Source organism: Ramularia collo-cygni (genome assembly GCF_900074925.1).
Source record: "Ramularia collo-cygni strain URUG2 genome assembly, contig: RCC_scaffold12, whole genome shotgun sequence".
NCBI lineage: Eukaryota > Fungi > Ascomycota > Dothideomycetes > Mycosphaerellales > Mycosphaerellaceae > Ramularia > Ramularia collo-cygni.
Window position 1 is genome coordinate 964143 of NW_019716266.1, and position 12554 is coordinate 976696.

At 51.8% G+C, this 12554-nt stretch overlaps 5 protein-coding genes; 2 read left to right on the plus strand and 3 right to left on the minus strand.

Annotated features, from left to right (window-relative positions):
- Positions 1-1193: 1193 nt before the first annotated feature.
- RCC_07881 (related to Phosphoribosylamine--glycine ligase) lies at positions 1194-2547 on the minus strand (the record flags this gene model as incomplete). XM_023773133.1 has 2 exons in its annotated part: positions 1194-2352; positions 2405-2547. The coding sequence occupies 2 exons, from the start codon at positions 2545-2547 to the stop codon at positions 1194-1196; spliced, it is 1302 nt and encodes a 433-aa protein (XP_023628901.1).
- Positions 2548-2871: 324 nt separating this feature from the next.
- Positions 2872-5580, plus strand: RCC_07882 (uncharacterized protein; the record flags this gene model as incomplete). The annotated part of the gene is made up of 1 exon (XM_023773134.1): positions 2872-5580. The coding sequence occupies one exon, from the start codon at positions 2872-2874 to the stop codon at positions 5578-5580; it is 2709 nt and encodes a 902-aa protein (XP_023628902.1).
- Positions 5581-6159: 579 nt separating this feature from the next.
- RCC_07883 (uncharacterized protein) lies at positions 6160-7590 on the minus strand (the record flags this gene model as incomplete). XM_023773135.1 has 3 exons in its annotated part: positions 6160-6636; positions 6685-6934; positions 6989-7590. The coding sequence occupies 3 exons, from the start codon at positions 7588-7590 to the stop codon at positions 6160-6162; spliced, it is 1329 nt and encodes a 442-aa protein (XP_023628903.1).
- A 1018-nt stretch (positions 7591-8608) lies between these two features.
- On the plus strand, positions 8609-10495 carry RCC_07884 (uncharacterized protein; the record flags this gene model as incomplete). Its single annotated transcript, XM_023773136.1, has 1 exon — positions 8609-10495. The coding sequence occupies one exon, from the start codon at positions 8609-8611 to the stop codon at positions 10493-10495; it is 1887 nt and encodes a 628-aa protein (XP_023628904.1).
- Positions 10496-10998: 503 nt separating this feature from the next.
- RCC_07885 (uncharacterized protein) lies at positions 10999-11706 on the minus strand (the record flags this gene model as incomplete). The annotated part of the gene is made up of 1 exon (XM_023773137.1): positions 10999-11706. The coding sequence occupies one exon, from the start codon at positions 11704-11706 to the stop codon at positions 10999-11001; it is 708 nt and encodes a 235-aa protein (XP_023628905.1).
- Between the last annotated feature and the right edge of the window lie 848 nt (positions 11707-12554).

A 12554-nucleotide genomic window follows, 5' to 3' on the forward strand; every position in this document is an offset into this window, starting at 1 on the left:
CTTCGCCTCCTTGCTCCCAGATGTGCCCAGTCTAGCTATTAAAACCTCGACGAACTGCGTGGGCTACACTGTAACCCAAGATACTCCAATTTCCAAACCTGCCAATGATCGCCTGCAAACATGCAGACTTACCTCTACAGCCTTTGGAGGTGACTCTCCTCGACTTGCTCTCCCAAAATGTGGCTTCATTCGTCCCAGAAGATGGAAGATACCTACTCACTCACCTCTGCGCTCGAATCATTCAATCCTGAGATCTGTGCGAAATCGGAAAATAGAATGGAACACTTGTTAGAGTGGTGGCGTCCGCGGACCTCCAGGCGCACGGACGTCGGATCACATGAAAGACATGTTGCGTCGGGCATGTGTCATTCACCCATCCTAATCGAAAAACGGTTCAAAGTACCATCATCTTCTTCGACTAATCCCAGCAGTTCTAGCGACATCACTCCTCACGTTCAATCCGACAAAAGCGCTGCGGAACGTTGAATTAATCTTGATAGATCCTTCAGGACTCCAAAGTTTACCCTCCTGCTTCACGGAATTGATCTCTACCAGTCCAAAACTTCCTCTAAGATTACAGTCTCTATCTTCCTCCTCTTTGCTTCCCCCTCCAAGCTCCACCATCTCCAACCCAATATCCCGGTATCCTCTACTCGCGATCCTCTCCTTGTGAAATCTCAGCGTAAATCTCCACTGAAGTCTGATTTTCGACCACTGGTCTTACTTCATCGTCGTAGTTGATTTCGGAGAGAGTCGCAGAGGTAGCCGACCAACGGCTAGGACTTGACTGCGTATCACTGTCGTCTTCGAGCACCACAGAGTCTACGTATTGCGTGACGTTGAGAGTCGCGAAGTATCATTTGTTCTTCTCTTGCTTGCATTCATTGTGGAGATGCATTGCAGCTGCGAAGTGAAAGATATACCGAAAGATATATCGTTTGAGTCTGCGACTCGGTAAATGCGAAATTCGGCTATGATGGTCGGCTGGGCTGTACTCTTAGCATCCTTCGTAGCAGCATTGTGGTGGAATAGTTCACTTACTCTTTGGGATTCAGGATATTCTAGTGGGAAAGAGAAGTTGCGCAATGAGGGGGTGTCAGAAGTGGGAAAAGAGTTACATGAACATCATTGACTTCAGTTCGTACTTTCAGCTGAAAGCTTTGGAACCTCTGATACTGCGCTCCTCATCTCTCTCACCGCAGAGCTCGATGGGCGATATCCCGTCTGAACTGCATGCCCTCGAATTTGATCTGCTCAACGCCCTCATAAGCCTTCTTTACAGCTTCCTTCAAAGTGGCTCCCGTGGCAGTGGAAGCAATGACTCTGCCGCCAGATGTTACCAACTGTCCATTCTTAAAGTTCGTCCCTGCGTGGAAGAACTCAATGCCTTCCGCTGGCTTTCCGACCTGCATGACCGTGCCTTTGGGGTATGAACCTGGGTATCCATCGGCTGCTACCACGACGGTACATGCACTTGCTTCCTTSACCTTGATGGTCTTGGTGTCGAGAGATCCGGTCGCAGCTGCCAGCATAAGCTCGGCAAGGTCGCTCTCCAGCAAACTCAAGCAAGACTGTGTTTCCGGATCGCCGAACCGGACGTTGTATTCCAACAATCGTGGACCCGCAGGAGTGAGCATGAAGCCAGTAAAGAGACATCCCACGAATGGCATCTTCTCCTTTTCCATCCCACGAATTGTTGGAAGGAGCGTGTCCCTCTCAATTTCCTCTAGTATCTCCTTTGTAGCCACAGGAGCTGGAGCGTAGGTTCCCATTCCTCCGGTGTTGGGTCCCGTATCTCCCTCTCCAATCCGTTTGTGATCTTGAGCTGGAGGAAGAGAGAGGATGGTCTTTCCATCGCTGAGAGAGAGGATGGAAATCTCATCTCCTTCCAAAAATTCCTCAATCACGACCGAGTTGCCTGCCTCCCCGAATTCCCGATTCTGCATGATGTCCTTCAAAGCTTCTTGCGCCTCAGCTTTGGATGTAGGGATGATGACGCCCTTTCCCCCCGCAAGACCATCCGCTTTGATGACCACATTATAGTCCACCTTGTCCAAATGCTGTTGTGCACTCTCATAATGGGAAAAGTTCTCATATCTCGCGGTTGGGATGTTGTATTTTTTCATGAAGTCCTTGGAGAAGGTCTTGCTTCCTTCCATACGAGCGGCCTTCTTACTAGGACCAAATATGTTGACGTGGGCCGCATATCTGGCAAAGTGGTCGGTGATTCCTGCTACCAGAGGAGCTTCAGGACCCGGGATGAGGAAGTTGATGCGGTTGCCAATGGCGTGTTCGGTGAGGCGGGGAAAATCGGTCGCGTCGACATTGGTGATGTTCTGGCATTTGGGCAGGCTTTCTTGTGGTCAGTGAAGGACTTGAAGGATGGGTTTGCATGTTTCCTCACTTTGCAGTCCCGCCATTGCCAGGAACGATATGGATGGCCTCGACAAGAGGAGATTGAGCCAATTTCCAAGCCAACGTGTGCTCTCTTCCTCCATTGCCCACCAAAAGAATCCTCAAAGGCTCTTCCTCTTCTGATGAAGACATGATGTGTGGTGTCGTGGGGTGTTGTTTAGTGTTGTGCTATTGTGAAGTGACTCCAGACTTTGTGCATAACTTTCTTCGAGGCACAAGCTTAAATGTTCAGCCCTATGGATATACCCCACCTTCCCCTCCAACGCGAGTCATGACGCAACGCGACCGCTCGGAGTTCGGCAAGATGATGCACGCTGCGCCCCAAATTCACCAGCCACAACGACGCGCATGTGCTTTGCGAGCATGCTGCACGCCGAGCTCGGTTGGACTGCTTCTCTTCATTCTGCTGCCTACCTTGCCTTTCTCGACAACTATCGGTAGYTGCTATCTACAAAGATGGTGACCCGCAAGCCACTTCCCGCAGGTACCAACAGCATGGATACTCCTACTCCTACACCGCATGCAGCTCCATATCCCACCTCACCCACCGAGCCGAGCCACGATTTCTCGGAAAAAGACGGGAAGAAGTTGACTCGAAGAGATTCAGATGGYAGTATTGCCTCCAACGGCACATGGGACGACAGCGACGACGAGGATGGATTTGTCGCCGTGCCGCAACCGCTGAAGATTCGTCCCAGTTCGCAAGATTTGGCGGGCAAGAAACAAGAAGATGGACTGCCGGCCGCTTTGAGGCCGGGAGGAGGGAATGTGCAGGCGGATCTACCAGCGGCATTGAGACCCGGCCCAGCAGGTGGGAGTAGGAATGAGAGTGAGAATGGTCTGGAAGGCGGGAACCCATGGGCAACAGCAGACAGCAGCAAGAATCCCTACAAACAAAAGATTGGGGAGGATTTGTCAACAGAAAGCACTCAGAACGTTTGGCAACAAGCACAGCCGAGTCATGCTCCACCATCACAGCCAGCACAAGCTCCTCCACTACCGCCGGCAGAGGATATGTCCAAAATGTCCCTACATGACGGTCCGACGGGCAGCTATGAGACGGCCGAGGTGTTGTCTGTTCCCCACAAGGGAATGCCGCCCTTCTCACCTGTTGCACCTCAATCGACCGGCAACTCTACAGAATCGTCCGCTTTCCCGTCTACCAATCCCTGGTCAGGTACTGAAGGTCATTCTGTGCCATCACCGGGTCTGCCTCCCAAAGACCCGCTGCCGCCAGCAGGAAACGCACCTAATCAACCATTCCAACCTCCTTATCCGAATGATGATCCGCCTCCCATTCATAACCAACAGCATTATCAGCCGTCTGTGCAGTATCAACAACATCAAGCCCCGGCCCAAGATCAGCAACAGCATCAACATCAAGWTCAACATCAGGCACCACTTGTCCAACTCCAACATCACCAACAACCGCCTCCCATCCAGCAGTATCAGCCGCCTCCTGGACCTCCTCCAACGTCATCCTTCAATCACGACGATGCACCCACGTCTTCTACCGCAGTGCCTCCCGCCCAGGTCAATGAAACCACTCGCAATGAAATCTACCAAGTCAAACACATTCGATGGTGGGATGCTGCTTCAAATTCCATGCGCAGCTCTCCCATTCTTACCCAAAATGCCAACGGTCCATGTCCCCTCCTCGCTTTGGTCAACGCCATCGTGTTGAGCACTCCTGCAGAGCTCAACACGCCTCTTGTAACCGCACTCTCCGACAATGGAGTCCGCTCGCAAATCAGTTTGGGACTCCTACTCGACGCGCTCTTTGACGAACTCACATCAACAGGGCGAGGCGAGGCACTCCCGGATGTCACTGAGCTATACGCCTTCCTTCTCGCGCTACATACCGGAATGAATGTTAACCCTCGCTTCATCACTCCCGCAATCACTCCAAGAGGATCGCTCGATGGACATCCTTCTGCAGTCAACCACATCCACCCTACCAATCGCTCTCAAAGCAAAGCCGGCGCCTTTGAGGAGACCAAGGAGATGCGACTCTATAGCACTTTGAACATCCCTCTGATTCATGGTTGGATTCCTCCTCCGGCAACTCCTGCTTATGCAGCATTCTCCCGATCCGCACAGACGTTTGAAGAAGCACAAAACATTCAGTTCCTTGAGCAAGACTACCTCGCCCTCCCTCAGCTCGACGACAGACAATCACAAATGCTGGAAGACATTCGCACAATCAAGCAATTCCTCTCGAACTGGCCTACGCAGTTGACCGAATATGGCCTTGAAGCCATCAGCAGTAGTCTCCAGCCTGGACAGATTGCGATCTTGTTCAGAAACGATCATTTCAGTACATTGTACAAGGAACCGAGAGGAGGTGCATTGATGACGTTAGTGACTGACACTGGATATACCTCGCATGAAGAAATCGTGTGGGAGRGTCTCGTGGACGTGAATGGGGCTGCGGCAGAGATGTTCAGTGGTGACTTCAGGACAGTCTCTCATGGTGGGGATAATACTAGAGTGGAGAGGAATGAGGAAGCTGGTGGAGTGGCGCAGTGGGAAGAAGCCCAGAGTGGACAGGAGCAGGGTATCGTTGGCTCAAATGCTACAAGTGAAGCCGTCGCTGAGGCGGAGGTCGCGCCGCCTCTGCCGGGTCCACGACCCACCACAGACGGCCCAACTATGRGCGCCGCAGAACAAGCAGATCACGACTTCGCTCTCGCCCTACAACTTCAAGAGGAGGAGGAAGATGCACAACGTCAAGCGGATGAGCGTAGGAGAAGAGAGCGAGAACTTAGCGAACGCTTCCTCTCAAGTCAAGAAACACCACCTACGATCCCTCCACGAAGAGGGAGTGGAAGACGAACGAGTGGTGCTCCTGTATCTCCACGGCCCAACGGGAGACCGGCAGTTTCGAGACCKGCCGGAGATGCAGGTGGAGATGCTCCCCCACCCAGCTACGAGCAGAGCAGGACTGACCGGGTTCTGAGGCCTGGAGAGAGACCGCCGCAGCCACAGACACAACAACAGCAGCAGCATCAAGCACCCATGATGCACGGGCGTGGTGGTACGAGTAACTCTGCTGGGAGAGGACGAGGTGGTCCAACGAGAGGTGGAACGAGAGGTGGGAGGGGAGGAGGCGTGGGAGGAGCGGCGAATGTCAAGGATGCAGAGGACAAATGTGTTTTGATGTGATGCAGAAGGCGCTTTTGGAGGTTGGTCTCGCTTGGATGGTCGCAAGCGGGAGTGTGTGATGAGAAAACGATGGAATGAGGAAGTTCGATCAGTAGATACCCTTTTAAGCAGCATGCATACCTTTCTGGATATCAAATAATAAGTTTTGTAATCTCATCTGGAGTGGAGATGTTCAGCTTCAGTACTTGTGGAGTAAAATGGTGTAGTACATGGCGCCACGATACCGTCGTCTTGTGTTGATATCCGGTGGAAATAAACTTTTGTTCGACCAATCGACAATCGAACAAACATACTGAAGGGAGACATTGAAGTTGTCCATGTGAGACCGAGAAGGTTAACGCAGGGAAAGGAGAAGAGCTCATGGAGATGGTGTTTAGTGGATCTTTGGACAAGATGGAGATTCCAAGGCGATGAAATCATCGCAAATACTTTCAGCTGATAGCAGTTTTGAATTGAAGCTGTTGATTCCTGTAATCTATGCGGCATCCTTTGCCCTTCACTTCCAATCCTTCTAAAATTGAACCTCAGTTCAACAAAGCAAAGCATTCTAGTCAAAGAGGGTCGGGTCGATCGATTGATTCAGCAAGGTCCAAAATTCATAATCGCCTTCTCGACCTTCTCCTCAATCCACCCGGACGTCCAATTTCCGATCCTTCCCTCCTCGTCCTCTTCATCTGCAAGAGCCTCTCCAACCGAGAAGAACTGCCCGAAGAGACAGCTTGAGCCTAACTCACCCTCCGCAAACATCCACTGAAGACAGTACTTGTCCAATCTGCAGGCCCTGGTACATTCTGCCTTGGAGGTATGGTTTCCCTCCCACGGTTTCCGGGCGCCATTGTCCCAGAGCGGCGTTTCCGCTCTCCGCCGTCCAGCCAGAAACTCTGCATAAACATCGCTAAAGAAATATGGAACACCCTCCTTTTGTTCCATCGCCCAACGTTCGCTGAAGTCATGAATCTGCTCGACCTCATCCGGAGAAACGTGATGCCATGTGATGGGAGGTCGACACCAATCTTGCAGCGACCAGACGAAAGAGTCAGGGGTAGCACCTTGAAGCTGGAGGAACGTCAGACACGATACCTTCCACAACGACCATATACTCACCATCGGACCCGCTCTCGTCAAACGGACTCCTGCTTCTTCAAAAGCTGCCGCAAGAACAACATCCCCACAACAGTTCTTGTTGGTGATCTCTTCCCACCTCCGATCATAGTTCTCCACACCTTCCCTCTCTCGAACCTCTAAAACTTTCTCAACCGCACTTCTCGACCAAACCACGCCGCTGCCTCCATGTGCGAACAATTGCCCGTTGAGCGGACCAACAACGCATTTATTGGCTGCTCCCATATATCTCCTTGGTATCATCAGCATATCACCAATCTCCGCGTATAGAACAAGGCAAACTCACGGCTTGTTCGCATCGAAACTCGACAGCCACCAAATAAGATTCGTCCAGCTTAAACTCGTATCTCCCTCAATCATGACGAACCACTCAACCTCCTCCGGTGCTTGTTGGTAGCTCTCAAACAGCATCGGCATGAACTTCCACTTATCCAAGTCCCACGCACTCTGACTCGCAAGCTCCTGGATGGCATCCTGGTTCTCGGCTCCAAGTTCCTGCAGTTGGCGGTAGACTTTAAAGTCCTGGTGGTGTTGTTTCCACGAATCGCTCACATTCACAAGTATGTCGTGCACAGGGTATCCGGAGAAGGTCTGAGATAGGCTRGAGAGGATGAGAAGATGTTTTGCTGCTGGAAGAGTGGTGTTGATGTGTGCAGGAAGGCGGGAGGAGATTACCGAGGCTCCGGTTTTGAGGACTAGGAGGATGTTGGATGTATCGTGTAACGGTGGAGGGGGAGATGTGGTGATGTTGGAGGGTTCTGGAAATGAGATCCAAGGGATTGAGGATGTTGGAGGAAGAGACAGGGAACAAAGATGCCATGTCAGGAATAGGAGGAAGAATGTCGTGGGGATAGTTGCGTAGCGTAACAATGTGGGGGAGGAGTACATATTGTTGAACAACTGTTGAACCCACAGGTCGAAGGCTGCCTGAAGAGAGTACCTATAGATCATAACTAGAGCTGACATCATCTTCAATGTGAGAAGGTGACAATCTCGGAATCTTCACGGCGATGTTGTCGGATGGTCTCATCTCTCCAGTATTGAGAAGGGCGTCTTGAAGTAAGGTTTCCCATCCCTGTAACGGAGGTGTACGCGTCTGAAGAAGCCGGACATGGACCGACGCCAGATGTTACTAAAGGGAGTTCGGGTGATCTGACTATCCAGATGGCCAGCGGATTCGTCGCAGTCGGTCTTCGTGGTTCATGGGTTAAAAGGGTTCGACCGTCCAGTCCAGCACTCTCCTCGAAAGTCATGGAGAAGAACAATCATGGCACAAGAACAAGATAATGTCGGCACCTACCTGAAGCGCGGATCGTCTTCGATGCAGTGCAATGCCGGTGGCCCCACCGTGCATGTACCGACGCTAATATACATGTTCCAGGAAGTGGTTGCCTCTTTTTGTATGTGCCATGCCATCAGCCAGCGGATATGGAGCCTCGCCGAGGCGTTGAGATTTGCCATTGATGATTGCGCTCTTGGCATTWGGACTGCTGGCATCGCCGCTAGGCGCCGCCTCGACGCGCTCATGGAGATCATGGATGTGCCGGGTGTATAAGGCAGAGCCCGCATCGGATGGTGATGCAGCAGTCGCGGAGAGGCCAGTGGGCAGGAGGGCAAGATCCATTGATGAGGTGGAGTGGACCGAGTACGGAGGAGTAGGGTACCTGGTACCTTMCCGGGCTGCCCACTCTGCATTAGCGTGCATTACAGATCGGCAAAGTCCTGCATCCCTGCATGGCGTGGCGTTCTTCCTCAGCCTCATCCAACTGCGCCTTCCAATTGCGAACTTCACCTTTCTAAGGTACCTTGCCGCCGCGGTATACTTCGCCACATCTTGTTCGAGCGGCAAGCGTGTCGGAGACTGCCCTTTGGGGCCTTGCCTTGATGAAGATGTGATGCAGCCAAGATGTTTCTCATCAACACCAACTCCATGAAGCTCGAAAGTTTCATCGACGTGGAACATTGCCCGGAGTACGTCATTCTATCCCATCGTTGGACCGACGATGAGCTTACCTTCAAGGACTTCGTCAAAGGGCGAAGAAAGGATTCTGTTGGTTACTTAAAGGTCCTCGATTTCTGCAAGCTTGCGCAACGTGATGGATTCGAGTGGGCTTGGGTAGACACCTGCTGCATTGATAAACGTTCCAGCGCCGAGCTACAGGAGTCGATCAACAGTATGTTCCGGTACTACAGACGGGGCAGATTGTGCTATGTCCATCTCGTAGACGTGACGGTCACTCCTGCTGATGCTACTTTCGAAGAGGAATTCCAGCAAACTCAGTGGTTCACTCGGGGGTRGACATTACAGGAGCTCCTCGCACCCAGCAAGATCGAATTCTATTCCAAGGATTGGACGTCGCTGGGCAGATTTGGTCGGTTCGTCAACTCTACTGGCACATGGTACCCCACCGCACAGGACTCATTATTCAGGAACTTGGTGTCCCGCGCTTCGGGTGTTCCACAAGAGTATCTTGCTGGTGAGGGCTCGATATTCGACTGCAGCGTGGCTTGTCGCATGAGCTGGGCGGCGAAGCGGGAAACAACCCGGGGCGAAGACGCAGCCTACTGTCTCCTTGGACTCTTCCAGGTCAACATCCCGCTACTATATGGCGAAGGGAAGCAAAGGGCATTCCTGCGACTCCAGGAAGCGATCATGAAAGTTTCCGATGACCACACCCTATTGGCATGGACACTCGACCATGATATTTCGAATGACAGGCGTTCCTCATGTCACGGTCTACTTGCAGATGAACCTGCTCAGTTTTTGGACTCGCGAGACATTTCCCCATCTCAACCGCGGCGATGGGCGGACGCTGGTCCTTTTGAGCTTACCAGCCATGGGTTGAAGATCACACTGCCTCTACTGTACTATGCAGACGATGTCTATCTTGCGAGACTAGATTGCGAGGCCGCTGAGAATCTCAGTGAGCCTACCATAATCCTTCGTAAGATCTCAAACAGTGAGCCAATCTTCCAGCGCATCTTCTGTGGCGGTCTCACCAGTGCTCGGGGCCGTGATAGTGATTGGACACTGGGAACAATATATGTCCAACAGTTCCAGAACATGTATGATCAAGTCTGGCGGGCACCAAAGGAATTCTTCGTCCTTGATCCTATATCGATTGGCCCTTACCAGCTACAAATGAGCACATGTACAAGCTCCAGCGGTAATGTCAGTAACGTGCGGCGCTCGCAATTGGCACACTCCGAGAGTGGGTTCCTCTTCAGGGGGCTGTTGGATTCCAGATCTGCAACGCTGCACTTGAAGCACTCCACCACCAAGGAGGAGTTGGTGGTCACGCTCTCCGCAATCTCTCGCTACTTTGTGGGATTCAACGCACATCTGTCCGGCACGCCGGCACTGACGGAACCACGACACACAAAAGTGATGGATCAATACATCGACACCAAGAGTGATCCGTTTGAAATGCTGACTGGCGATTCATTGACAGCACGTCCGGAGGTCTGTCGACTGGGCTCGGAGATCAGAGTGCTTTCGCGGCATGGTAAAAGATGGTGTCATCGCGTGAAACTTGGCATCAAGTCGATTCATGAGTACGGTCCGGATAAAAGATATACTCTTCATCTCGACCTGGTATACGAGCGCATCACTGACAATGGTGGTGTGGGCTGTGACTACGACGTGATCGCCCCTTCTGGAATTCATGCCGAGATTCTCAGACAGCCTTCTAGTGTGACGTTACTGAGGTCGACGCATGAGATTGGAAACAGGGGTGGTGGAGATGACGAGAGGAGAGGATTTCGAGTGCAGGACATGCCAACGTCTCGTTAGTCGTCAGATCACGCTTCGTCATCCTCTCAAGTCGGCGTGGGATTGCGGAAGTGGGCAAGCGATATGAGAATCATGCGGTGATGAAGCCATCGGATGCGATGAGGGTCTTCGTGTAGCTGCTGCTGTGACTTATGAAGATTACGCCGACTATGACCGAAATAGGTGACTACATTGCGTCCGGTATGGGAATAACACCACCTTCGAGGACAGAAACCTCTGGTTCAACACTATCAGGCTCTGACTTGACATCAGCTGGAACCTCGACTGCAAGTGGGACGCCAGCTCAATATACTGGAGTAGCGGCGAGCATTAGACTCCGAGGCTTGCTCTTTACGGTGACGCTTTTATTGGTTGTGGTCGACACTTAGACACGGTGGAAAATCGGGAACATGATCAGTGGCTGGGAACCGTGGACAACAAACACTCTCAAATGTGCTATGCTTCAGTGAGACTTCCTCATCTCATCGCAGCGGCTCCATAACTAAAGTAGTCTCAAGACAGGTTCACCTTCCCCGGAATCGGAAAGTACACCCACAAACTTCCTTCCCATCGTCAAACACGATCATACACCGTACAACCTCGTAAGCCTTTGTCTCATACAGTCGCAAAGCATCCTCTTGCTCCTTCGATCTGACCAGCAAAGCTTTACCTTCCACCCCTTCCGCATCTTCGGATCCGCATGGCAACACAGGAGCATCCACCAAAGCCTTGTACTTCCCTCCCCACTCCTTCAACAAACCCTCGAATACCCTCGCAACGCACAAGTCGTACTCCTCATCTTCGGATCCTTCGAAGATGGATCGTAACTTTTCCGGATCTTGAAGCGTGCCGTAAAAGAAATACCAAACGGGGTATTCGTCTTGTCGCGGCCGAGGACTTTCCCTCTGGTCTTCCAACCGATGTTGAGGTAGGGTTGTATTAACTCCAAGCACAGGCGCCATGGAAATGTCGCTGAAAGACTTTGGGGCGAGGGAAAGGGTGATGAAATCGGKAGGTGGGCGATGGTGCTTTGCGCACCATTCCACGATCGCCTGCTTCGTAGAGCTGCTGATGATACAGAACTCCGATCTTGTATGCTCGTCTTCGGTGGATGTACCGCTGTGTACAATTGGTGTCGTAGCGAGACCTGCGATCTGCTGGAGATGTTCCGCAGAGCCGATGTGGCCTTCAAGTTTGACGAGGTATTCTTGATCTGATGAAGGAGCGTTCATGCCGGCAGTCTTGTGTGGTTGTCGCTTCGAGGTCCTGATGAGGTGGGTATATGATTCCCGGTCATGTCCGGGCGCTTCTCCCGATTCCTCTGCTAGTCTCCATAGATCTTCGGAGAGTAGACTGCACGACAGATCTTGGCGTTGTTGGAGGATTAGCCTTTCCGCTTCTTCGACTTCATATGAAAAAAGGCGTTGCCATCGCTCAGTAGCAAGTGCGATGGGCTCAAGGCTCTCTGAGACTCGTACGTTATCTGCCAGTGCGTTGAGTTCCGATAAGTCGTCCATGCTGTACACGCTTGGTTTATACCTCTAGAAGGTGTATGGCCTGCTTGGAACAGATCCGTGTGACCGAGATGAGGAAATTTTCGCTTTCGTACCGTATCATTAAAAGCGACGGAAGTTGTCTTGCAGGACTTGTGTGGGGGGATGAATCAGAAATCAATCTGGCTCATGGTATTAAGCTTCCGCGTGTGACCGCGAGAACACCTTGGTACCCAAGATAAACCTACCGAATGTCTGTCACGGTTCGCTACTGGACGGGAAGGTACGATGGCAGAACTTTCATCTTTGAGTTGGGAAAGTGCGTTGGAGATTATTGCCCTACCTTGGCTTCTCCGCCATGAAAAGGGAAAGTGCATATCGGTTTACTTCGTGCTCTCGTCCGTCACTCTTGCCGCGGACCTCGTTCGTGACGTCCTCAAGCCATATTAAGATGTTAACAGCGGTTAAAGTAGGTATCGCGTACTATTTCGAAGGTACATGTATAGAGTACGCATCGGGAGGTGATAAAGTAATACGCTAAGCCTAATGCGGGATTTCCTCGTCCGTGAACTACGAGGTAAGTGAAT